We start from the raw sequence: 25,907 nt of genomic DNA, 5'->3' as shown, positions 1-25,907 counted from the left end.
TACTTTCAGTTTTTATCCAACACTGACAGCAAGCCAAAAGAGGTAAGCTTTCAACCGAACTATATATCCTACATGGCATGCATTTTAGACGCTTATATTATGTTGTTGCCCCGTCTAGGCAAGGAATGCTTGAATGTTATTGAATATGTGGGAATTTTTAGAACATTTATTGAACTGCTCAGGTAATTTCAGTGGTAGGCTATAGTCATGTATTAAACAACAGTAACTCACAAACTCCCCGTGATAGCGCGCAAATATTTCGGCCAGTTTTGTTGTATTATCTCTCAGTTCTGGGCGTCTAAATGAAATTCTGTGTTGAACAGGTGTTGTGCCCAATTCCGACCCCCTAGCTGCAGACTACCCCCTCTTCGCGTGCACGCGGACAGTACCGTTGTGCTTCCTGTAGTAGATGGTAGTTAAAACAAATGCTTCATTGATCTATTTTTTCCTGCAGGTGGCAGTGTAAACTCAGAAACGTGATTCATTGCTTGTCAACATTAATCGTAAAACGAGACTTGAGAATGCACACGGTATCTATTTTAATAGATTTTTTTTTTTGTCTCCTTAGACAAAATCACCATGTGCTGGTCGAATTTTACTCTAAGGTGTTATGCTTTACAGAAGAAGTGTAATTTATTAATACAGACTATATTGTAATAATGAAAAAACAAAAATACACATTAGCCCACTGTATTCAATATGAAACGTAATATAATATCATGTTCCAAACTCCACTGAAACATATATGATATTACAATACAATTTTACACTAAAATAATAACAAAAATAGTGTTACATTAGGATTTTTATTTAGAAAGGGCCATTTTCACCAACATGCCTGGAATTACCACCTAATCATTCCTAAAATGTGCCATATAAAATAACCTATAACAGTACTGTATGTAAAATGACACATTTAATTCTATCTGCAAAAGCAGATTGGGTGTTTAGGGGGGTATTATTTTGCCAGGCCCATTTTAACCCACCTGCCTGGATTTGACCCCCCCTCATTTCTTTTGTCTAAATACCTAAAAAGCCACTAAAATGGGTCTAATACACCTATAATAGCAGTACTGTATGTAAAATCACACACTTAATTCTGTCTACAAAAGCAGATTGAGTGTTTAGGGGGGTATTATTTTGGCAGGCCCATTTTGACCCACCTGCCCCCCTCATTTCTTCTGTCTAAATACCTAAAAAGTCACTAAAATGGGTCTGATACACCTATAATGGCAAAACTGTATGTGAATTTACACATTTAATTCTATCTACAAAAGCAGATTGTGTCACACCCCCGGACTTTCATGTTGGTTTCTCCCATTTTCCCCCGCAGTTCTGAGTATTTTGGTTTCTCCCTCATTGTTGTCACCTGGATTTTGTAATCAGTCTGTGTATTTAAGGTGTGTGTTTTCCCCTGTATTCTTGTCGGTCTTTAATGTTATATGGATGTTTTCCCCTGGTGTTCCTGTGTCTGCCTGTATTCCGTTGGATTTATTAAATATACGTCTTTTATTTACGTCGTTGTTCGTGTGTTCCTGCCTGCATCGTGACAGATTGAGTGTTTAGGGGGGTGTTATTTTGGCAGGCCCATTTTAACCCACCTGCCTGGATTTGACCCCCCTCATTTCTTCTATCTAAATACCTAAAAAGTCACTAAAATGGGTCTGATACACCTATGGAATGATGTTTTAACTGCCATCTACAGGAAGCACAACGGTACTGTCCGCGTGCACGCGAAGAGGGGGTAGTCTGCAGCTAGGGGGTCGGAATTGGGCACAACACCTGTAACTACCGGACTAATATGCGCTCATGATAAAATCGATCGCGGCTGGCTTGACCGTGTTTTTCTGAAATGACCGCAGTGTAAAACTGGTGCTTCTAAAAAGTACCCAGAGGTAGGCTACTTATTTTTATGAGACTGGGTTAAAGAAAACAACTGACACAGCAGTAGCTTAATTTTCTCATAAAGTAGCTTTTTATTTACTAATAAAGTAGCCTTTGTAATATTTGTAACTGAGTATTTGTTTTATCAGTTCTTTAATATCTTGAAACCGTTTTTTTTTTTAACTCACTTCAAAACTGCTTCAGATGTTTCAGTGACAGAGTGGTCTATCAGTAGCACATGGTATGCACAGTAGGCTACACACAGCTGGAAGCACCACTGATCAGACGTTTTTACAATTCACAAAACTATGGCTCCTATTGCCTGTACCTTTTTGGAGGACAGCTTTACTGATCTGCAGGCTGTAAGGGTTAGGGCTAGGTGAATGGGTGGGCTTTAGGAATAGTAAGGCAGCAGTATGATTTGAATAAATATAATCATATACGCTAAATATGTTGTTATTATATTATTCTGTTTTATAATGGAATACAAGGTGCAAATAGTAAATTACAGCATTTTGCACCTTGTGTAAAGAGCCTCAGGGTTGCATTTGAAAGTGCCATAACATTTTTATATTTTTGTATCTAACGTCATGATGACTCAGTGTTGTTTCCTTTTAGGTTTTGTAATTTTGCCTAAAGTAAAAAAAAAAAAAATGCGTTCAAACCATTGCATCCGAAAGCAGCTGATTTGCTCACTGCCTTATCAGGCAATGCAATTACAGGGAGTGTTTGTGCAAAAAGGTAATTCGCAAAACTGATTTCAGACTTGATTTACAAAAATCTACATTTATACACATCTGACCACAACTTACTTTCAGACACTATTTTTTAGTTCAAATGTTTCAGAGCCATCTGTTACAACTAAATATGGCTGTTGAAAGGCTCTTCCAGGTAATAGGCAAAATGCTACATATCAACACATTACATGACATAAAAATAATCAGATTCTGACTGGAAGAAACCAACGCAGGGCCAGTGGTGATGTAGTGGTGATTCTGGTCAAGCATCTGGATGTTATTTGACTTAATGGACAAGGCTGCAGCAACTGATCATCATATGCACCAAATAGCGGGGGTGTATTCCATAAAAAAAGGATAACTCAGCTGATTAACCTAAACTGACACAAACTATGCCAGATCCAAAACCGCACCTTTGTGGAAAAAAAAATATTTCTCAGCTTTTATTTACATTTGAACAAAAAGTGGCATGTCCATAATTATTCATACCCTTTGCAAACTGTCACAATCTATCCAAAGTTCCGTACCATTCCAAATAGTCCAAGCTGTTCTAAAGCATCGTAATTACCCTGATTCATTGGGAACAACTGTTTTAATCAACTCAACAGGTAAAAAAACAGACGCTCTCTGCTCTCTGTTGGTTTGTGGACAGTCATGGCTAATACAAAGGAGCTCACTGAGGACCTGCGGCCAAGCATTGTGTCTGCTCACAAGTCAGGAAAGAGCTATAAGACCATATCTAAATGTTTTGAAGTTCCAGTGGCTACAGGGCAATTTTTTTTTTTTTTAAATACAAGACGTTCCGCACTGTGAAAAATCTCGTGGTCGGACGTGGTCAGAAGGATCGCTACCAAGGCCATCCTGATGAATCTGGACTGGTGGCAACATCTCAAGGCAGACAGTCCAATGTACACTGCACACCGCTGGGTTCCACGGACACAGACCATGGAGGACACCACTTCTCCAGATAAGGCACACAAAAGCCTGCTTGGCCTTCGTAAATGCTCATCTGGACAAAGAAGAAGACTTCAGATGGGCACCAGTGGACATTTCAGCATAACAACAACCCAAAACACACAGCAAAAGTGGTGAAGAAATGGTAAGCAGACAAAAACATTTAGATCAGGGTGATAGGAGACCCTCCAACCTGAAAGAGTCGGAGCTCATCGCTAAAGATGAATGGGCAAAAATACCAGTGGAGACATGCAAAAAGCTGGTCAGCAATTATAGGAAGAATTTGATGGCCATAATAGCCAATAAAGGCTTTTCTATTGATAATTGAGAAGGGTATGAATAATTTTGGACATGCCACTTTTTGTTCAAATGTAAACAAAAGATGAGTAATATTTTTTTCCACAATGATGCCTCTTGTACATTGTCTTATCTTCTGGGAGACATCTGTGTCATTTCTAATAAAAATAAAAAAAACTTGCTGGTGGAATAAAAGTAACTTTTAGTCAGAATTTGCCAGGGATATAAATAATTTTGGGCTTGACTGTATATGAACAAGAACTTGTTAGTACAAGTTCAAACTAAACAGTTTTGCTGTCAATCGGGTGACCAAGTGACAGTTTTATGTTCAGCTGCATTAGTGACAAGACAGGTATGCATGCATATAGAGTTTTTATATATTGAAACATATTGTGAGTTTTAAATTTAACTGAGACATTCATATTTAAACGTGATGTAACATTATATAATTTATATATGTATGTATATATATATATATATATATATATATATATATATATATATATACCCCTTCAAATTTTTGATGAAACTCCATAACTCAACAATCAAATCTGATCTTTATTTTTTCCAGTGAAAATGCACTTACATGTAAGTGCATTTCTTTTGCTGAGTTTTGCTTTTTGCCCAGCATCATTAATGGTAAGTTGGATAGTTGATAGCTTATTGTCACTGTAAAAATGGTATATAACTGTTGATATAACTGTTAGTATGTGCTGTTGATTTTTAAGTCTATTTTTCTTAATGTCTGAATGTTGTTTTCATATCTCATGTTTTCAGCCTCCACCAGATATAGTTGGTAAGTACAGCACAGTCACTGAGATTAATCTGTGTTAAAGTTATTGTAATATGTAAGATGCGTGTAGTGTAAAAGATCCTGTTTTAGCTTGTTTTTGTTTTATTTTTATTTTTTTCAGGCTGTTTCACAAAAATTATTTTTTTTCTAGCACTTAATGTACTCAGTTCTGATTAGCTCTCTTTATCTTTCCTTTATACTTTTCCTCAAAGGCATTAATAGAGAATTGAAGGACATTCCAGATATAAACAAAGGTAAAAACTATTTATAAACATCCTTTATTCAAGCATAAAGCATTCGTACCGTGAACTGAACTGTTTTGTGGTTTTAGGATTAAATCTCAGAGAAGGAGACATCATGATGGTGAGTTCTGTTTGGTGTTCATTATATAAATACAATACTGGATAATTCAGTAGATCTAGTTCTGTCAGGATATTTAAAACAATCTGCTTTAAAGCCTAATGAAAGGAGTGCCATTCTTTGGAATCAGTTCCGGTGGGATATTCCCGTACCCTATGAGCTGAGTGTGGCTCTCAGTAAGAAAACATGGATTTCTCACTTACAGTTCCTTAAACTTTTAAGTTAGTATTTAAATTAACTTTCATGTTTTCCATGGTTATAGGTGTGAACTACAAAGGAGTCATTTTGAGAGCGTTTGAGCAGTTCAAACTGAAATCATGTATTGACTTTAAGCCCAGAACAGCAGAAGACATTTCTTACATCTCCGTGGAGAGTCGTGACGGGTACAGTATGCTTCCAGTTAGTAATCCAAGATTGATATATCTAAATATTTTCAGTTTGCTTATTTAATATATACTCTTTTTATTTTTTCAGGTGTTGGTCATATGTCGGTCACATATTTTCTAGAGCTCAGACTCTTTCCATTGGAAATGGCTGTGGAATAAAAGCAATTGTTGAGCACGAGTTTCTCCATGCACTGGGATTTTGGCATGAGCAGTCAAGATATGACAGAGATGATTATGTGATCATCAACTTCAAAAACATCATAACAGGTTAATAACCCCCCCCCCCCCCTTAATGTTCGTAAAAAACATTTTAAAATTTCCATTTGATTTATTTGCTAAACCTGATACTGAACTGTGAACTGTCAATGTAAATATTGTATATAAGCCATTCCTTAGGAACATTAACCTTGATAACTGCCCTAGTTGTTATTTTCAGGGAATGAGAGGAATTTCAATAAATACAGTAAGAACGTGTCCACCACCCAAGACACCCCATATGACTACTACTCTGTGATGCATTATGATAAAAATGCCCTCAGCAACGGTAATGGATCCACAATCATTACCAAGCGTCCTGAGTTCCAAGATGTGATTGGTCAACTTCTGGAGATGAGTGAATATGATGTGATTGAACTCAACAAACTCTATAAATGCAGTGAGAATTTCCCACATTGTTCTGTTTGAATGTATATTCTGTGTAACATACTGTAACTGTGGACTGGCCTAGTTGTTGAACTGCAAGAAAGAACAATAAAAATTGCCATTTTTTTAATGCCAGAGCCCTTTAGGGTCTTATTTTGCCTTTAACATGTTTGTTTGCATTACAGATTCATCCATCTCTTTCCTTGACCACTGTAGATTTGACAATGAATCTCTGTGTCAGATGAGCATCTGTTCTGCTGGTAATCACTCTGGCTGGCAGACAGTGAAGTCAGTGAGTGGCATCAATGTGACCGACCACACATACTTGGACAAAGAACAAAATGGTGAGATCTGTTACAGTCAGTCTCAGAATTATTTATGAACAAAAACTGTCTGTTTTGACAGGGTGTGCTTTTTCACAGATAAAGACTTTAGGATTAAAGATAAACTATATTTTTATTGCCCAAAAAAGCATCATTTCACCACAGTTGCAGTCACTGTACCATTCATTCCAAACAACTTCTGTATACAATGTCTGCAGGGACGTCTTTCTTCATGCACTTTAGCACTGAGGGCAAAAATGAAGGGGACACAGCCAGACTAGAGAGCAAGATAATTACCCCTAAAAGAGACTGCAAAGTCCAGTGCCTACAGTTCTACTACTATCACAGCGGTCATGAGTCTGACCAGCTCAACATCTGGATCCGAGAGAATGAAGCAGACAGCGGAGGAACTCTCACACTTATGGATCAGATCACAGGTCTGTCTGTCACTGTTCAAATACTGTGCAGATTTAAAATAATAATAACACATGTAGACCAATATTTCAAGATGGTCCTCAAATATTCTATGTTATTGACATAACTGCTATTTCTTGCAGGACCCCCTGGTAATTACTGGAAGCTGCATCATGTGCCACTGACTGCAAATAAAACCTTCCAAGTTGTATTTGAAGCCTGTAAAGGAGATGGAAACTCCAGTGGAGGATTTTCACTGGACGATATCAATATTTCAGAGACTGAGTGTCCCCACACATGGCAGATAAGAGACTTTGAGAGGGATTTGAACAACAATGGTACTTTAATTTACAGTCCGTTGTATTACTCCAGTGATGGTTATCGCTTTCAGGCTGGCTTAAGTGTGCATCAGAAATACCTTTATATATTTGTTCGTCTGGTATCTGGTGCATATGATGACCAGTTGGAGTGGCCTTGTCCATGGAGACAAATAACAGTCCAGATGCTTGACCAGAATCCACACATACAGAAGCGCATGTCCTCTGAGCAAAGCATCACCACTGACCCTAATTGGACTTCTGGTGAGAATCTGATTATTTTTCTCTCACACCATGTTATATGCAGCATTTTAGTTAACTTAAGTTTAAGGTTGTTAAAGCATTGCATGTATAGCATTCAAAAAATGGTCTAAAAAGACATATTTTGTTGTAAAAGATGGAAAAAAAACGTGGGACAATCCTCGAAATACTGGAACTCAAGATGTCATTGGCAATGAGACCATATATGTGGGTCCTTTTTTGGACTATGAATATGTCATAAGAAAAGATGATCTCACTAGAAGAGAGTTTATCAAGGGTGGTGACATCATATTTCTCTTCAGCATGCAAGGTAGGTTTTGTGAAGTAACTTCAAAGAACAAGATAAACTTTTGTATTACGAGCAAACTGAGCATAATTATAATAATGGCAAGGATTCAGTTGGACAGCTATGATATATTTCAGTTGTGTCTGACTTTCTGAGAATGTTTATTAAAAATGTTGTTTACCAATCCAGATATCTCAGGGCTTCTTCAGAATCACTCTCTACCATGCCCTAAAGTGACAAAGAGAAACTTCAACGTTACTTCTGGTGCGAGTGCCCAACAAGGACCATGTGCTTCAAGGTAAATATCCTTCCAACCTCTCTTGTACCCTCATTAAAAATATATTTAACTACAAAGTGGTGGTCAAGACATGTTCAAAAAATTCAGAATTTTGCATGTGATGTGTGATAAAAAAAAATTGTTTTGTTTACTAGAGTTTTTCCTACATCTCAGATGACCTCTACAACTACAACTACAACAACAACAACTAGAACAAGAACTACAACAAGAACTACAACTACACTAAGAACCACTAAGGGGTAAGAGACATAGTTTCATAGTCCCAATTTTTCAAATGGTTGAGAACAGCTTAATTACTATATCACTTCCAATATGTGACCAAACTGTTGTGAAAGGTTGTTAAAATATATTGTGAATATAGTCATGGGTAAAGTGCACTGTCTAGTGTGACACAACACACACTAGAGTATATTTACATTAATATATACATAATTACAACACAGCTGCAAGTACCTTACTGTTTTTTTTTTCTTTTTAATCTCATATCAAACACATGAAGGACACATTTTACTAAAACATTATTTTAAATAAATTCATTATTTTAAAGTGGCATCCCTTTGCTGGAACACATAGTCCTTGACATAACAGCACATTGATATGCAACAAAAATGCCAGTCTGATGATATGATGAACAGGTGTTTCACATCAGAACTGTAAATAGAGCTGGTATTGATTTCCAATTCAATATAATTCCAACTCATACATTTGATTTGATGATGATGGATGTTTTTTTCAGTTATAATCCATATTTGCGTTATTTATTAAATAGTTTACAGAAACTGAGGATATTCCCATATGTATTCAAATATGTCTCTGATAGATTCAGTGAGCTGAATTAGTGAAGGATTTGTATATTTTAATGATTATTTTACAGGACTGCCTCAAAAGAGTCAGTGGTTTGTCATTTAAACTATACACTGGGGCAGTATATGTTTTTGCGTCACTGAAAGAACTGGTTTTTGAGAGTCATTTATTTTAAAATCATTTAATTATCAAAATATATGTTTTTTTTTCTATTGCATTAATAATGTTTATCTTCACATTTGTACTTATTTTCCTTTAGTAAATGTGTGGACAAACTTTGCAATTCCAGTGCTAAGACGGCTTCCTCTCTGATCATCTTGGTGGTTTTCTTTCTTTTACTAGTGAGTTAATCGTGAGAAATCACTATTATTAGCCCTATCTGACTACACAAGAGGTCAGTACCAAATAACTGCTTCTATCTTCAGCTTTCTGGTACATAAGTATGATTATTAGGGGCCAAGCACCGAAGCTGCGTAGGCACCTATTGTATCTGTTAGTGTTCCTATTCTTCTTCTTCTTCTTCTGTTTCTTCTTCCGCTGTTGAAGTCTATGGCAGCCCATAGAACCGTTTGCAGGAAAGTTGTGAAATTTGGCACACTGATAGAGTACAGTCTGAAATGTCACCATAGCCAATTTGGAGTCTCTAACTCAAACTCTCTAGTGCCACCACTTGTCCAAAATTTCACTTTCTTTTTGAAAGTGAAAAAAAAGTTATGGATTTTTTTATGGATTTCGTGTCGATATACGAAACCATTTTCATTTAACGCATCAACGAATTTGCTGGAAAGATGCCAAAACGCATCTGAAGCTGTATCTCTGCAAAGCTTTGAGTTATTTGCACCAAATTTTGTATATGGCATTGTCACCTCACAGTGATTACACCACATAAATTTGGTAACAACACCACCTATTGGTTAAGAGTAATAAACCATTCATTAACCATTAATTATGAAATTTCCAAAAATGTTAATAACTGTAGATTGCATTAGCCTATTGTAATTAATGGTCTCAAAATATTCCTTGGGTCATGCTGACTACATAGATACCAATTATGCCACAGTTGGTCAAACTTCCTGTCCGCCATTTTGATTTATGTTGAAAACCTACTTTTTCTAACTCGTCCTAGACCGTTCATCTGAATTTCACCAAAATCGAGTCAGATCATCTTCAGACTGTGCTGACAAAAAGTTATGGAATTCACGTTGATAGATGAAACCGTTTTCGTACAGCGCCTCTACAAATTTTAGGTTTGATGCCAAAATGACTCTGAGGCTTTATCTCTGCAAAGCTTTGACATAATGACACCAAACTTTGTGTGTGACTTTGTCACCTCACACTAAACTCACCACATCGATTTGATAACAGCGCCACATGTTGGTCAAACGTAATAAGCCATTAAATCATATCAGTAGGGGTTCTACATTATTTTTCTGTCATTTTGACTAAAATCGTCTTAAAATGGCTGCCCTTTACTCATTGCTGCAGTTGGTCTGGTGTTCCTGCCATCCTTAGCTTTTAATTTTCCCTTTGGAGTGCTTGCAGCTATATTTAAATTTGTATTGTTAATGTTAATTAAAATGTTAATCTTAGCATTAATCATAGTGATTTACGCACATTCCCTGTAAAGGTTAAGGGTTTTTTTTCCATATCTGAGTGTCTTTTTTCAGTCTGATAAATAACTTTTTTTTCTCTTTTTTGCATTGTATTCATGTGTGCTTTAATGAGAATGTAAGGGAATAAAATTATTTTTTAAAAAAGAGACTACGCATTCATCTTTTGGCATCTAATATGACATGATGGAGCTCCCACTGTGAAAAAAAGAACAGTTATTTTACATGTCTAAAAGAAGTGAGGAAAGTGGTGACAGCAGCGGCAATCCACCTGTCACTCAAGTGACCACGTCCTTAATTATGCAGAACTTTAAAGCTTAAAATAACTTAAACGGATGAGTTATAAAAAAAAATTCACCCCCCTCACAGTTGACAGGAAGGGCAAAATTAGCTATAGACCAAAACCACTTTTTGTACCAGGCTGTAAACATTTTTTTTCTGCTGTAAAGTTGGACATTTTAACATGGGGAGTCTATGGGATTGACTCCCTTTTGGAGCCAGTCTCCAGCGGCCAGTGGATGAATTGCAGTTTAAGTCACTTCCATATTGGTTTCAACAGAGAGAGCGGGAGGCTGCCGTTTGGATTTAACAAAAAATTTTGTGTCTGATCTGTCTCAGTCACTTTATTGTGGGAGCACTTCTTAATATTATTAATACTTCCTTAGCTCTACATCCTGGAAACCTTCAAGTTTCCAGAAGACAGAGAAGAACCCCTAAGACTGTAGATTAGTAAACTGACAAACTCTAGACCAATCTTATATTTATGTCTAGAATAGTAGAAAGTTTCTCACTTACTTCTGGGTCACACAACCAGTTGAGCAATGGTGAGCAAACAACTCCTAAGAGAGGATTCTTTTAAGGGATGGTTTTAAAAATATGAATTGAGTTGAACTGTCATATCTGCATCGTAAACATACAGCATACTAACAGCCCATACAGGTAAAGCCATCATGAAAATATTTTTGAAACCAAAAGCATCCCAGACCTTTGTTAACTCTTGGAATCGAGATCAAATAATAACCATTTAAAAGGAAGTCCCATATAAAATATGACCAGTCTTACCTTGACCTTTTTATTGCCTGTGAAGGTCCAGACAATGAGGAAGTCCCTCAGTACCTTTTATGCTTGAAAAAAGTTAGCCAGTGCATAAAACCCTCAAACAGGACCTCATAACTTTCTGTATACACCACCAAAAGAAATAGAAAATCCAGAATAGAGTTACCTTTGCCCTATAATTTGACAAAAGCACAGATGTTGCATGGAGAGCACAGTTACTGACTTGTCAGGAGCATTGACATCACTGAGAATGTCTTGTTTTTTGAAGGGGGAACTGACAGGGATATTGACAGGGCCAGATATTTTTGCTGGGTTTAACTAACAAAAATGAAAAGAATGGACTGTGTGACAGTGCACTACAATCAGCCACCATGGGATTCTCCATCATCGTGTTACCCTGGGCTTTTCAACACAACATCTCTTGGATTTCCTCAACCATCTCTGTAATTCCATCATTTAGCACAAACCAAGAGAGCCAGGACGGGCTGATCCATGTTGTAATTTGGGATCATGTCAGTTTCCAACTGGTTCACAATTCATTTGATGGCCATATATTAATATTCCAAGGTTTCCACCAGCATACTCCCCATTCTTCAATGTCATAATGAGATATTTTCCTGACTGCCTTACTGAGATCATTCTCAGTTCTTTAGACTGTGAGGGTTTTTTAAGTCACAATCATAATACTCATATTAAATGTGTACACTTAAATCAAAGTCTTCATATTAAGTGAGTATTCTCACTCACTCAGCATTATTAATTGATTGCACCATCAAACCTTTCCTTTGCACAAACATTTTTTAAAGATGGAAGTAAATATATATAATATATGTAAAATATATGTAAAAACCCTTTTGATTTTTTTAGAGCACCTTTATTGTTAAAGCTGTTTGTAGATGTAAATGTCAATGTACTGGGAACTCAGTATGAGGAAGAACAGGATTATGCTTGTACTATATTTCTACTTTATTGTTCAAACAACAAGGCAGAACATCTTACTTGTCCTATATTGTTTTTGGAAGGAAAAAGTTGAGCCAAGCATCTACTTACTGTACAAGCTTTACTGTTTAAACAAACACACTCCAACTCTGAGATGCACAGGAAAATCATTGGGGCAAAGCAAACAAAACAAGAACAGATAAAGAACTGTTCTGGGGGTATGAGGAAAGAGACAGGGCAAATGAGGAAACTGAGTCAGAGACAGGTTGGGCTAATAAGTAAAAAATGAATAACAATAGTAATAGAATTGTGCAAAAGTAATAAATGAGAACTACTTAGAAACAAAGGAAACCAACAGGAACTAAACGCAGAGAGGATGTAAGAACCTGACACTTTCTTGTCAAACTCAGTGATTGAGAGGCAGTTTGATGTTTAGCTGCATTAGTGACTGAAAACTGGTACGCATCCAAATTTTATTTTCCAGAATTTTTAAAATCACACATTTTGATGACCCTCAATTTAAATAACTGATTGGGTAATATTTAAACATATTATTCATTTATTTTTTTCTTTTAATTATGTGTCGCATGTACTTTGCTAATTTTAAAGTGATTAGAAAAAGTTCATAAATCAATAATCAAATTTGATCATAATGATTTTTCAGTGAAGATGAAATTTCTTCTGCTGAGTTTGGCTTTGGCTTGTTGCCCAGCATCATCTATGGTAAGTTTGGAAGCTTATGTTTTAACATATTGTCATTGTGAAAGTGTTATATTGCTGATTTCTAAATCTATTTTTCATGATATCTGAATATCGATTTCATATCTCATGTTCTCAGCCCCCACCAGATATAGCTGGTAAGTACAGCAGCACAGTAGCTGAAATTAATCAGTTGTAAGGTTATTGCAATATGTTTAATATGTGAAAAAAAAATCCTGTTTGGGCTGCTCATTTCTGTCTGATGATGTGATTGGCATTTCACCATTTTACTTTGAGGCTGTTTCACCAAAATTATATTTTTGTAGAGCACTCCATGCAAACAATTCTGATTCCCCCTCTGTCTTTTGTTTTCTTCATTATATTTTTCTCCTAGGAATAAATGATGAATGGAAGGACATTCCGGATATAAACAAAGGTAAAACTACTATATTAGCTCAAATAATTTTGTACAGTATAAGCAGTACACTCAACAAAGATAAAGGTTCTTTACTGGCATCAATGGTTCCATGAAAAACCTTAAACATCCATGGAACCCTTCAAATGCGGTAAAGGTTCTTCATTGTCGAAAAAGGTTTTTTAGATTTTGAAAATGTTCTTCAAAATGGTTCTTTTAAGAACTGTTCACTGAAAGGCTCTGTGAAAACGGTTGTTCTATGCCATCATTTCAAAACACCTTTTTGGGTTTATTTTTGTTAGAAATCACTGTTTTTGTTTTATTCAAGCATATTCACTGTGAACTGAACTCTCTTGTGGCATTAGGTTTAAATCTCAGAGAAGGAGACATCATGATGGTGAGTTCTGTTCCAAGACTATCTATAATTACAATATTGGAAAATTCAGAAATCAGCATTTATAACAATCTGCTTTAAAGCCTAATCAAAGGAATGCCATTCTTGGGAATCAGTTCCGGTGGGTTATTCCCATCCCTTATGAGCTGAGTGTGAATCTCAGTAAGAAAACATGAATTTCTTACTTACAGTTTAACTTTTAAATTAGAATTTAAATTAACTTGTATATGTTTTCCATGGTTATAGGTGTGAACTATAAAGGCGTCATTCTGAGAGCGTTTGAGCAGTTCAGACTGAAATCATGTATTGACTTTAAGCCCAGAACAGCAGAAGACATTTCTTACATCTCTGTGGAGAGTCGTGACGGGTACAGTATGGTTCTAGTTAGTAATTCAAATACAGACTGATAGAAAATTTTTATTTTTTTTAAAGTGAATTTTTTTTTTTTTTTTAAATGGACCACATCCATAGGAACTCCTACATTGAAGATCAGAGCGTGCAGAGCTGTAGTTCTAGGCGAAAGAGCAGCTATTCTAAGCAATCTTAAATAAAAGATTATTTCTGATTTAACCTTTGTTTGTTTGCTTGTTTGTTTGTTTGTTTGTTTGTTTTTTGTGTGTTTTTCATTTCACAGTGATGTTTTGATGTTCTAACACGTGGAGTGTACTTAATTTGACTGGCAGTGTTGTTAACATTACATTTATTAATCTACATGTATATTTTATGTGAATGTTCTCTCTCTTGTTTTTCAGGTGTTGGTCATATGTCGGTCGCAGATCTACTGGAGCTCAGACTCTTTCCATTGGAAATGGCTGTGGACTAAAAGCCATTGTTGAACACATGTTTCTCCATGCACTGGGATTTTGGCATGAGGAGTTAAGATATGACAGAGATGATTATGTGACCATCAACTTCAAAAACATCATTACAGGTTGCTCTATAATTTCTTTCTTTATTTTAAATGTTTTTAAATGTTTGATTAATTTGATTTACTGATCCTGCCACTGAAATGTTCATTCTGCTAATAAGCACTTTCATAAGCCATTCCTTATTAACCTTAATAACTGCACTAGTCTTGATTTTTAGGGAAGGAGAGCAGTTTCAATAAATACTATAAGAACATGTCCACCACTCAAGATACTCCATATGATTACTACTCTCTGATGCATTATGATAAAAATGCCTTCAGCAATGGTAATGGATCCACAATCATTACCAAGCGTCCTGAGTTCCAAGATGTGATTGGTCAACTGCTGGACATGAGTGAATATGATGTGATTGAACTCAACAAACTCTATAAATGCAGTGAGTATTTTCCACATTTTTTGTGTATTCTGTGCAACATGACAGTGAGCATGTGCTTGTATCTGGAGCCTTAGTATCCTTCATGACTCAATGACATCGCCTTAGATACAGAAGGCAGAATAATATAGTGCACAAAGACATGATGAAATGATTTTGTCTCAGACATGTTTGTTTATTTGTTTGTTTGCATTACAGATTCGTCCATCTCTTTTCTTGATCACTGTAGTTTTGATGATGTATCTCTGTGTCAGATGAGCGTCTGTTCTGCTGCTGCTTTTGGCTGGCAGACAGTGAAGTCAGTGAGTGGCATCAATGTGACTGACCACACATACTTGGGCAAAGAACAAAATGGTGAGATCTGTTACAGTCAGTCTGTAAATGTGAAGATTCTTTTTTGACAGCTTCAGTCACTGTACAATTCAGTTCTGTTTACAATGTCTGCAGGGATGTCTTTCTTCAGGCACTTCAGCACTGAGGGCAGAAATGAGGGGGATTCAGCCAGAATAGAGACCAAGACAATGACCCCTAAAAGAGACTGCAAAGTCCAGTGTCTGCAGTTCTACTACTATCACAGTGGTCATGAGTCTGACCAGCTCAACATCTGGATTCGAGAGTACCAGAATGAAACAGACAACATAGGAACTCTCACACTTATGGATCTGATCACAGGCCAGTTCCTTTTTAAAATCCTTTACATATTAGAAAACATATAAGCCTGTATTTCAACATGCTACTTTAAATATTTAATGTCACTGACAGTTTAATGTCTTGCAGGACCCCCTGGTAATTACTGGAAGCTGCATCATGTGCCACTGAATGCAAATAAAACCTTTCAAGTTGTATTTGAAGCCCGTAAAGGAGCTGGAAACTCCAGTGGAGGATTTTCACTGGATGATATCAATATTTCAGAGACTGAGTGTCCTCACACATGGCAGATAAGAAACTTTGAGGAGGTTTTAAACAATGTGTCTAGCACTTGGATGACCAGTCTGTTGTATTACTCCAGTGATGGTTATCGCTTTCAGGCTGGCTTAAGGGTGCATCAGAAATACCTTTATATATTTGTTCGTCTGGTATCTGGTGCATATGATGGCCAGTTGGAGTGGCCTTGTCCATGGAGACAAATAACAGTCCAGATGCTTGACCAGAATCCACACATACAGAAGCGCATGTCCTCTGAGCAAAGCATCACCACTGACCCTGCTTCCAGTGAGAATCTTGTTATTATTTGTATCTTGTTATATATATTTAGCATTTTACCTAGCTAAAGATAAAATACATTGTTACCTCTGACTTTGAAAGGTCTTTTAAAAGCCATATTTTGTTGTAACAGATGGAAGTAAATACTGGGACAATCCTCAAAATTATCAATCCAAAGTTGTCATCGGCAATGAGTCTGTGTTTGTGGGTTCCTGGATTTATTCACACCACGTAAGAAAAGATGATCTCACTGTAAGAGAGTTTATCAAGAGTGGTCACATCATATTTCTCTTCAGCATGCAAGGTTGGTTTTGTTTCCAGATTAAAATTTGTGACTTGCAACTTTTTGAGAACATTTAGGGAACTGATGCTGTTTACAAATCCAATACTTTGTGGTAGATATCTCAGGGCTACTTCAGAACAACTCTCTACCCTGCCCTAAAGAGAGAGTGAAAAACTTCAAGATTTCATCTGATGCAGTGATCAAGCAGGGACCATGTGCTACAAGGTGAATATTCTACTCTTAACTACTCTTACACCACCTACATCAGACAATAGCTTCTACATGTGCCACATGCGACAGCAGTCTCAGACTGGACATTAGAGTGAAGATTATCACTGAGGTTAAGCTCAAAGTACACTTCGGCAATCCGTGTTTCGTGACGGTCTGCAATCTGTCCAACTTTTTATGTCTACGCAGATGTACATGCGTCAAACTCGTCCATCCGCTTTCATCTATAGTTGAGTACATGTTGAAAGCTGTGTGGAAAGAGCTGTGTGCACGACCGACTGAAACAAAGAAAATGAAGTATACCTGGGTCTTTACAGTTAGTGGTGGGGTGGAGCTAAAAGTTGTAATGAAGTTAGGGTTACTGCTGAGGGCTAGTTAGGTGATCGTCAGACCTGCCCTAACTTCTGGTCTGAGACTGCTGGCCTGAAATTGTTGTCATAATGAAAGATGATCTCACTAAAAAAGAGTTTAACAAGGGAGATGACGTCATACTTCTCTTGGGCATTCAAAGTTTTAGAGAACAAGTTTACCTCTATGGGACAGGACATGTCCTCTATTCTTCTAGGTTTTCTGGAGTTTGCTATTAATCGTTATATGTATGTTTCTCTTCTTTTAGTGATTCTCTGGGCATATTTTGCACTTCCAGTACATTCTCTCTGATCCTGTTGGTGGTTTGCTTCTGTTTGCTGGTAAATTAATCCTGAGATTTTCCCAGCTCTACGTCTGACTACATGAATTCTATATAAAAGCAACTGCACCTTGTTGCACCTGCCTTTTGTTAATTATCTCTAATGTAGTAATTAATGTGTTAATGTTAGCCTACTGATTTCCATGATAAACTCTTACATTTGGTTCACACATTTTTCGATTAGGTTAAGTAAAAATTTAAAATATTGCAATCACTGCATAAACATTATTGGCTGTAAATTACTATAAAAAATGTAATGTGTCTATGCAACCACAAGAACAAATTCTTGAATGAATCACAAACCAATTTTGCAAGTAACTTAATGTAACTAAATAATATGATTAAAATGTTTTAATACGTTTGAATGTAAATGTGAAGAAAATACTGAAAGATCTAAGGCTTTAAATTGTAGCAATCTGTGTGTATCTTAATGAGAGCAACCATACATTTATTTTTACTTTTGCATGTTTTTGTTATTCATTTAACCAATCATGGCCGTATGAGGTCACCAAGGTCCGGACCTCGGTCATTTTTTTATATTCAAAAATAAAATGTCAAGCTCTCTGAATGATTATTTAGCCGTTTAAACCACCTCATATCAGAGTGTTTGCAATTCATGTTGCTCCGAGAAGCTAGCGCAGTGAACGGGGCTTGAGAGCGCGGGTTTGTTGCCAGATCCACCTATTATACGTGTTTTTTGACTCGTTTTTCCAATTTAGTGTGACACTTTGGGACGTTCATAAAATGGAAAGTTGAACGTTAGTGTTGGTGATATATTAATCTTATTTACAAAACACAAGCTTTGACCTTATTTCGGATATCTTTTTCTTTCTTTTTGTAATTGCTTGTTTTTCGTAGCAATATCTGGCAACATTGTACATTCATTAAAAAAAGCTTATAGACAATCTGTAACTTAATTGCTGACAGGAAGATACCACAATCGGTAAGACAAACGCAGTGATCATCGTTAATATCTGAAAGAAATGTATAACACCAGTGGCGGACTGGGACTAAAAAACAGCCCTGGACTTTGACTCAGCTCAGCCCACAACAACAGATGTGTGTGAAAGCTAATCAGCAGCAGACACGGGTCTCAAAATACTTTAATCTTAACCCTTATGTTTCATCTTCCAAATTATAGCATTATCTCTGATGTTGACTAAAAGATGTGTTAAAAGCATAGTGTGGAATACTCACAGAAATAAACAGCCCTCTTTCATGTCTCTCTGCTGAAAAACTATTCAGATGAGGTGACTACCTAAAACATACAAAAGCAAATGGTAGAAATGGCATGCAATCTTAAACTATATTTATTACTTACTAATCTCTTAATTAATTTGTGCAAAAAATACGGCTCTGCAAAAACTGTTCATCTAACAAAGTCAAAAAATCTTGTTTCCAGCTAAAAAGTATTTTTGATCTTGTTTTGAGACTAAGCAAGAGCAGAAGAGGTTATATTATTAATCTTATTTTGAGTATATTTGTCTTATTTTGAGAATTCTTAGCAAATTCTTATTTCATTTGCAGATTATTTCACTTAATTTAAGAAGCTTTCGACTAACCTAACCCTTAAAATTCTTGATTTTAGTCGAAAACTTCTTAAATTAAGTGAAACAATCTACCAATGAAATGAGACAAATCACACTTGGTAAGAATTCTAAAAATAAGGCATATATACTCAATATAAGATTAAACACCTTATACTCTTGCTTATATAAATAACAAGGTTAAAAATACTTTTTTAGCAGGAAACAATTTTTTGACTTGATTAGATGGAGTTTTGCAGTGTGCACAAAAACGGTTTAATTACTTATTAAATATTTCTTCTGCCTTCATGTAAATGCAGCGGCATATTTATATCGTGTTTTATAGCTAATCAACTGTTAAAACTGCAATAGTTTTATTTCATTGGGGTATAGATAAAAATGTAGCAACCTGAAATTACATTTGCTAAAGTCAGATAACCTAGAAAATAACCCTAATTATCCTCCTTTCATGCTTACTTGCACTTACTTGCAATGCACTTGTCTGGGGAACTTCCCCCTGTTCCTGCACCTGTCCCTCATCTCTATGTCCCTGTGCTGCTGCGGCCGCAGCCTCCTCCTTCACACCCTTTTCTTTCCTTTTTTTTCCCCTATTACCAACACCTGCAGTATCCATGTTCTTTCTCTCAACTGCACTTGTAAACGGTTGAGTGACAAGCATTGACGAGTGAGCTTGCGCATCTATGGGCTTGTAGGCGCATTGTTGCCACCTATCGGTCTTGACATGGAACAACAGTAAATTATGAGCAAGAAAAAAAAAACTGTGACGGCTGCACAGAGGCCGACGGCCGTCCTGCTGCAGCGGCCGTTCTGGTATTCTCCCGAACGTCCAGACGGCCAGTCCGCCACTGTATAACACTATCAAAAACAATAGCATAATACAAATCTGTTTGTTACAGAATGAAATAGGCTAGTATGCCAAATAACTTTAACGTTACTGGCCAGCAGGAAGACGTCTCATGCTCTTTAGTTAACCTTAAATCATCAAAAAACATTAATTAAAGCAGTGTTTCTCAACTGGTGGGTCCCAAAAACGTTTTGAGTGGGTCGCGGAGTGTGCAAAGAAACAACAAACGTAGTTCTGTTTTTTTGTATTATTTTGAAAGACGTGCGTGAAAGCGGTTGACTCTTCTATCAGTACCTGAGAAAAACGTTTTTTCCTCATTCAGTATCTACGGTCAAATGAGATGTTGTCAAGTTTTATGTCAGTGTCATTATTCTAACGTTATTTTTATAACTTGTTATAAAATAAAAAAATGCCTCACTTAAAAAAAACGAACTTTCCATGTAAAACATTATACTGAATAAAAAATCTTTCACAATCATCTACATGTCTGTCTATTTTGAAGTTTAGGCTATATTTAGTGCAATTGTAGGTGTTATTATAGCACAATTCTTAACACCTTCGGACCTCACTAATTTTCAAACCCTGCTTACGCCTTGTAACCAATTGCTGGTTTTTATTTGCTTGCTATTTTAGATTAATCTTATGATTTTATGATTATGTGGTTGTTTGTGAGAGATGATGGAAAGTCTCCATTTCAAGGTTTTAACATTACATGACAATGCTGTGAATCGGTAATTTCCCAGTGCTTTAATTCAACACTTGTTGAATTGATCAGTAAACTTGATCAGTAAAATTTTTAATTCTTTTAACCCAGAATTTAAGCCCAGTGACTCATTTCTTATATTTCTGTGGAGAGTGATGAGTGATGATTACTGACAAGTCTCCAGGGCTGACATTCTGGTATGGCAATGGGCTTTAAGTTTCCGACACACGCTGTACGCGGTAGACCAATCATAAAGGACTGCATCGTATGACCAATCACAGCAGGGAGGGCTCACAGAAAGGAGGGGTTTAGAGAGACTGATTCTTCGTACTGCTTTGCACGAGTTGTTTACGTATCATTTAGAAATGAGGTAAAATTAAAGGTTGTATCAGCGATTTCTAGCCTAAAACATAAAGTGTCAATTTCAGCTGACCTTTCATCACGATCCGCTCGCTGCTTGCCCCATAAATTGTCTGTGAAAAAACCGCGTCTCTCTGGTCAGCCTAGGGTCCGAGATATGCCAAAAAAACAATCGGCACTACCAACCTTTCCACACATAAACAAACAGTGTTCCAACCAATCAGCGTCAGGGGTTTGGTGTTGTGGACTTTCCTACTGGTGCAGGGATGTGAGGGAGGCGGAGCGAAAGTCCACAACACCAAACCCCTGACGCTGATTGGTTGGTTAGAGAGACGCGTTTTTTTCACAGACAATTTATGGGGCAGGCAGCGAGCGGATCGTGATGAAAGGTCAGCTGAATTTGACACTTTATGTTTCAGGCTAGAAATCGCTGATACAACCTTTAAATCTATTTTTGGAGACAACTAAATTGTATCTTTAATCAGTTTTATTCATGTCTGTACTTGCAAGATAATATGGCTGTATGAGTTATTTTTTATGTTTAGCTTATTTGTTACAAGGTGACATGTTTTGTTTTTTTTTTGTACTAAAAAACATATACAGATACTGTTGCTTCAGCTTCTTACTATTACTCCCAGGCTCATTTGTGAACACTACAGATGATGGATAAACTTAAATCAAACTTGTGACAACATTGACACAAGGGTCTGGCCAAAGTGAAATCTCTTGGTGACTCACAAAGGGTGAAAATGTGGGCCCTGCGTGCACAATCTGTACATTACAGGTATAGAATATGTATTCCAAAACTTTAATCAAAGTCTTCATACCAAATGAGTAGTAAATATATGAACAAGATTTTGTTAGTACAAGTTTAAACAAACCAGTTCCTCTACAGCATCCATGTGAAAACCCCATTTTCGATTTTCTGAACACCTTTATTGTTTAGAATGTATGTAAATATAAGCTTTATATGAGGAAGACCAGAACTATCTGCATATTCAAATAATACTATTTTACTTTCAAACTACATACAGTACATATACATGATCGAAAAATTATATTTTGCTGTAAAACGGGTGATCAGGTGACAGTTTTATGTTCAGCTGCATTAGTGACAGAAGACGGGTATGCATGCATCTGTTTGTTTCTGGAGTTTTTATATATTGAAACATATTGTGAGCTCTAAATTTAACTGATACAGTAATATTTAAGCATGATGTAACATTATATAATTTATATATATATATATATATATATATAATTATTATTATTATTATTATTATTATTATATTTTTTTTTTAAGAACTCAAAGATGTTTATAAACAGTAAAGCAGCTTTTATCTATTTTTGTTTAGAAATCATTATTTTTATATTTTTATTCAAGCATAAAGCATACATACTGTGAACTGAACAGTCTTGTGGTTTTAGGTTTAAATCTCAGAGAAGGAGACATCATGATGGTGAGTTCTGTTTGTTGTTCATTGTTCACAAACAATACTGGAAAATTCAGTAGATCTACTTCTGTCATGATTCTTAAAACAATCTGCTTTAAAGCCTGAGCAAAGAAGCGCCATTCTTGGGAATCAGTACTGCTGGAATATTTCCGTTCCCTAAGAGCTGTTACGCCAGGCCAACAGAGGGAGCCCTTACCCCCACTGACTGTTGCTGCTCCCTCTGCTGCCTCTATGGTAGCTTCCTGTCTATCTGCCATAAAGGCCAGCTCAGCACACACACCCACTGCGAAGTATTGTTTTGCTCCAGCGAACTCTACCAAGCGGTTTCCCTTGTTTCCTGTTTCCTGGTTCCTAGTTCCATAGTTTCTTAGTTATTTTCCTTGTTTTGTTTCAGTTCCTAGTATAGTTATAGTTTTCTCTTGTTTCTTTGTTTTATTTTCCTTTGTTATTTTGGACTGCTCTTTGGTTTTTGACCCTCGCCTGTCTTTTGGATTACGCTTTTGTCTCGTCCTGGATTATCCTGTTTGCTGGTGTTGTTTGACCTTGCCTGTCTGACCACGTCTGTTAATAAAGCCTTGCATTTGGATCCTCACTCAGTCTTCCTGACCCCGTTTGTAACAGAATACTTCGCCACACCTGGATCCAGCGGCTTTATTCTCCACCAGCATCACAACATGGACCCAGTCGACCAACTTCTGCTCCTCCGACAAGAAGATCGCCCCATCGAGGAATATGTTCACCGTTTCTGTGAGTTGATGCATAAAATACCATTTTTTGATGAGGTTTACTTCAAGGACTTATTCCGTATGGGACTGAATGAACCAACAAAATCAATGCTGCCTGGAGGGGAATTCAGATGTACACTGAAGGACTTTTTTGATTATGCACTGTTGTTATCTGGTTCTCCGTGTATGATGGAACTCACAGAGCCACGGCACAAAATGTCTGCCAGCCTAGAGCCACAGCACAAAATGTCTGCCAGCCTAGAGCCACAGCACAAGATGTCTGCCAGCCTAGAGCCACAGCACAAGATGTCTGCCAGCCTAGAGCCACAGCACAAGATGTCTGCCAGCCTAGAGCCACAGCACAAGATGTCTGCCAGCCTAGAGCCACAGCACAAGATGTCTGCCAGCCTAGAGCCACAGCACAAGATGTCTGCCAGCCTAGAGCCACAGCACAAAATGTCTGCCAGCCTAGAGCCACAGCACAAAATGTCTGCCAGCCTAGAGCCTCAGCACAAGATGTCTGCTAGCCCAGAGCCTCAGCACAAGATGTCTGCTAGCCCAGAGCCTCAGCACAAGATGTCTGCTAGCCCAGAGCCTCAGCACAAGATGTCTGCTAGCCCAGAGCCTCAGCACAAGATGTCTGCTAGCCCAGAGCCTCAGCACAAGATGTCTGCCAGTCTAGAACCCCAGCACAAGATGTCTGCTAGCCCAGAGCCTCAGCACAAGATGTCTGCCAGTCTAGAACCCCAGCACAAGATGTCTGCTAGCTCAAAGCCTGTTCACAAGATGGCTGCCTTTCCAGAAGCTGCTCACAGGATGACTATTCTTCCTGAGTCTGCGTTCAAGATGGCCGCCCTATTGGACCCAGCTCACAAGAGGACTACCACGCCCAAGTTCTCTCGCAAGATGGCTGCCACCCCCAAGCCCGTTCACAAGATGGCCGCCATCCCCAAGCCTGTTCACCAGATGGCTGTCCCTCCTGAGCCCGTTCATAAGATGGCCGCCTTTCCTGAGTCTGCACCCAAAATGGCCGCCCTTCCAGATCCTGTTCGCAAGATGGCCGCTCTTCCAGGTCCTGCTCACAAGATGGCTGCCTTTCCTGAGCCTGCTCACAAGATGGCTGCCGCCACTCCAGAGTCTGCACTCAAGATGGCTACCGCCACGCCCAAGTCTCCTCACAAGATGGCTGTCTCTCCACAACCACTGCCCAAGATGGCTGCCACGCCCAAGTCCTCTCGCAAGATGGCCGCCACGCCAGAGCCTGCTGCAAAGATGCCGCCACGCCAGAGCCTGCTGCAAAGATGGCCGCCACGCCAGATCCTGCTGCTAAGATGGCCGCCACGTCCGAGCCTGCACCCAAGATGGCCGCCACGCCCAAGCTTGCACACAAAATGGCCGCCACGTCTGATCCTGCATGCAAGATGGCCACCATACCTGAGTCTGTCGTCAACATGGTGGCTACTGCATCAGACCCTAACCCTTCCATGGCCTATCAGAGGCTAATATCAAGCTTGGAGGACCCACCACTGCGGTCAGCACAAACAGCCAAGCCTGTGATTGTTAAAGTTATGTCAGCCAAGCCAGCACCTGCTAACGCCACGTCAACCAAGCCAACATCTGCTAACGCCATGTCTACTAAGCCAGCGACCGCTAGCATCACGTCTGCCAAGCCAACGCTCGTTAGCATCGCATCAGTCCAGCCACAGTCTGTTCAAGTTATGTCTGCTGTTCCTGTAAAGTCAAGTTACATCATGGCTGCTGTCTCTGCCAAGTCCAGTCACGTCACAGCTGCTGTTCCTGCAAGGTCAAGTTACGTCACAGCAGCTGTTCCTTCAGAGTCGTATCAAAACACCACTTCACATCCTGAATCAAGTCCAGCCAGGCCATATCCAGTCACAGCTGCTCCAGCCTGGTCAAGTCCAGTCACAACGGTGCCAGCCACGCCAAGTCAAGTCACAGCTGAACCTTCAATGTCAAGCAAGGACTCACCCGAGCATCCAGAGCCATGTCATGTCTCACCCAAGCCGTCGCTCCCAAGCCACGCAGAGCCAACGCTCCCAAGCCTCACGTCCACTGACCCGGTGGGCATTCCACTGCCAACTGCGTTACCTGTTATGGCTATCGCCATTTTGAGTGTGTGGGCTGCACACTGCGCCCCAGAGGCCTCATCTGCCCACATGTCCGCCGCGCCTATACCTCTTTTGGAAGTGGCGTTCATGGCGGAATTCCCTGCTCTGCCTGCACCTCCAAGGCTTCACGCTCTGCCTGCACCGCCAATGCTCCGCGCTCTGCCTGCACCGCCAAGGCTTCATGCTCTGCCTGCACCGCCAAGGCTTCACGCTCTGCCTGCACCGCCAATGCTCCCTGCTCTGCCAGCACCGCCAGGGATCCCTGCTCTACCTGCTCCGCCAAGGTTCCTGGCTCTGCCTGCTCCGCCAAGGTTCCTTGCTCTGTCTGCTCCGCCAAGATTCCCTGCTCTGTCTGCTCCGCCAAGATTCCCTGCTCTGCCTGCTCCGCCAAGACTCCTTGCTCTGCCTGCTCCGCCAAGATTCCCTGCTCTGCCTGCACCGCCTAGGCTCCCTGTCATCTCTGTCTCGGCTCTTGAGGCCGTCCCAGAAGTCTCTTTCTGCCCAGTAACGGCCACGAAAGCCGTTCTTGTCTGCCTAGTCACGGCTATGGAGGCCGCGTTCTTCCATGAACT

At 38.6% G+C, this 25,907-nt stretch overlaps 2 protein-coding genes across 2 annotated transcripts; both read left to right on the top strand.

The window, feature by feature from the left end:
* The first annotated feature begins 3,800 nt into the window (after positions 1–3,800).
* Positions 3,801–8,143, top strand: LOC141343207 (meprin A subunit beta-like). The gene is made up of 13 exons (XM_073847808.1): positions 3,801–3,833; positions 4,898–4,919; positions 4,997–5,028; positions 5,123–5,201; positions 5,288–5,408; positions 5,500–5,678; positions 5,848–6,066; positions 6,239–6,397; positions 6,595–6,813; positions 6,934–7,371; positions 7,505–7,678; positions 7,844–7,952; positions 8,089–8,143. Exons 1-13 carry the CDS (start codon positions 3,801–3,803, stop codon positions 8,141–8,143), a joined length of 1,839 nt encoding a protein of 612 aa, XP_073703909.1.
* Positions 8,144–13,030: 4,887 nt separating this feature from the next.
* On the top strand, positions 13,031–16,978 carry LOC141343206 (meprin A subunit beta-like). Its single transcript, XM_073847806.1, has 12 exons — positions 13,031–13,084; positions 13,200–13,218; positions 13,841–13,872; positions 13,953–14,031; positions 14,116–14,236; positions 14,622–14,800; positions 14,956–15,174; positions 15,370–15,525; positions 15,619–15,843; positions 15,949–16,383; positions 16,508–16,678; positions 16,926–16,978. The coding sequence occupies exons 1-12, from the start codon at positions 13,031–13,033 to the stop codon at positions 16,976–16,978; spliced, it is 1,743 nt and encodes a 580-aa protein (XP_073703907.1).
* Positions 16,979–25,907: the final 8,929 nt, after the last annotated feature.

Source organism: Garra rufa, chromosome 9 (assembly GCF_049309525.1).
Source record: "Garra rufa chromosome 9, GarRuf1.0, whole genome shotgun sequence".
Classification (NCBI taxonomy): Eukaryota; Metazoa; Chordata; class Actinopteri; order Cypriniformes; family Cyprinidae; genus Garra; species Garra rufa.
Note: the sequence above shows the minus strand (reverse complement) of the source record. Positions and strands in the feature narration are given on the sequence as shown.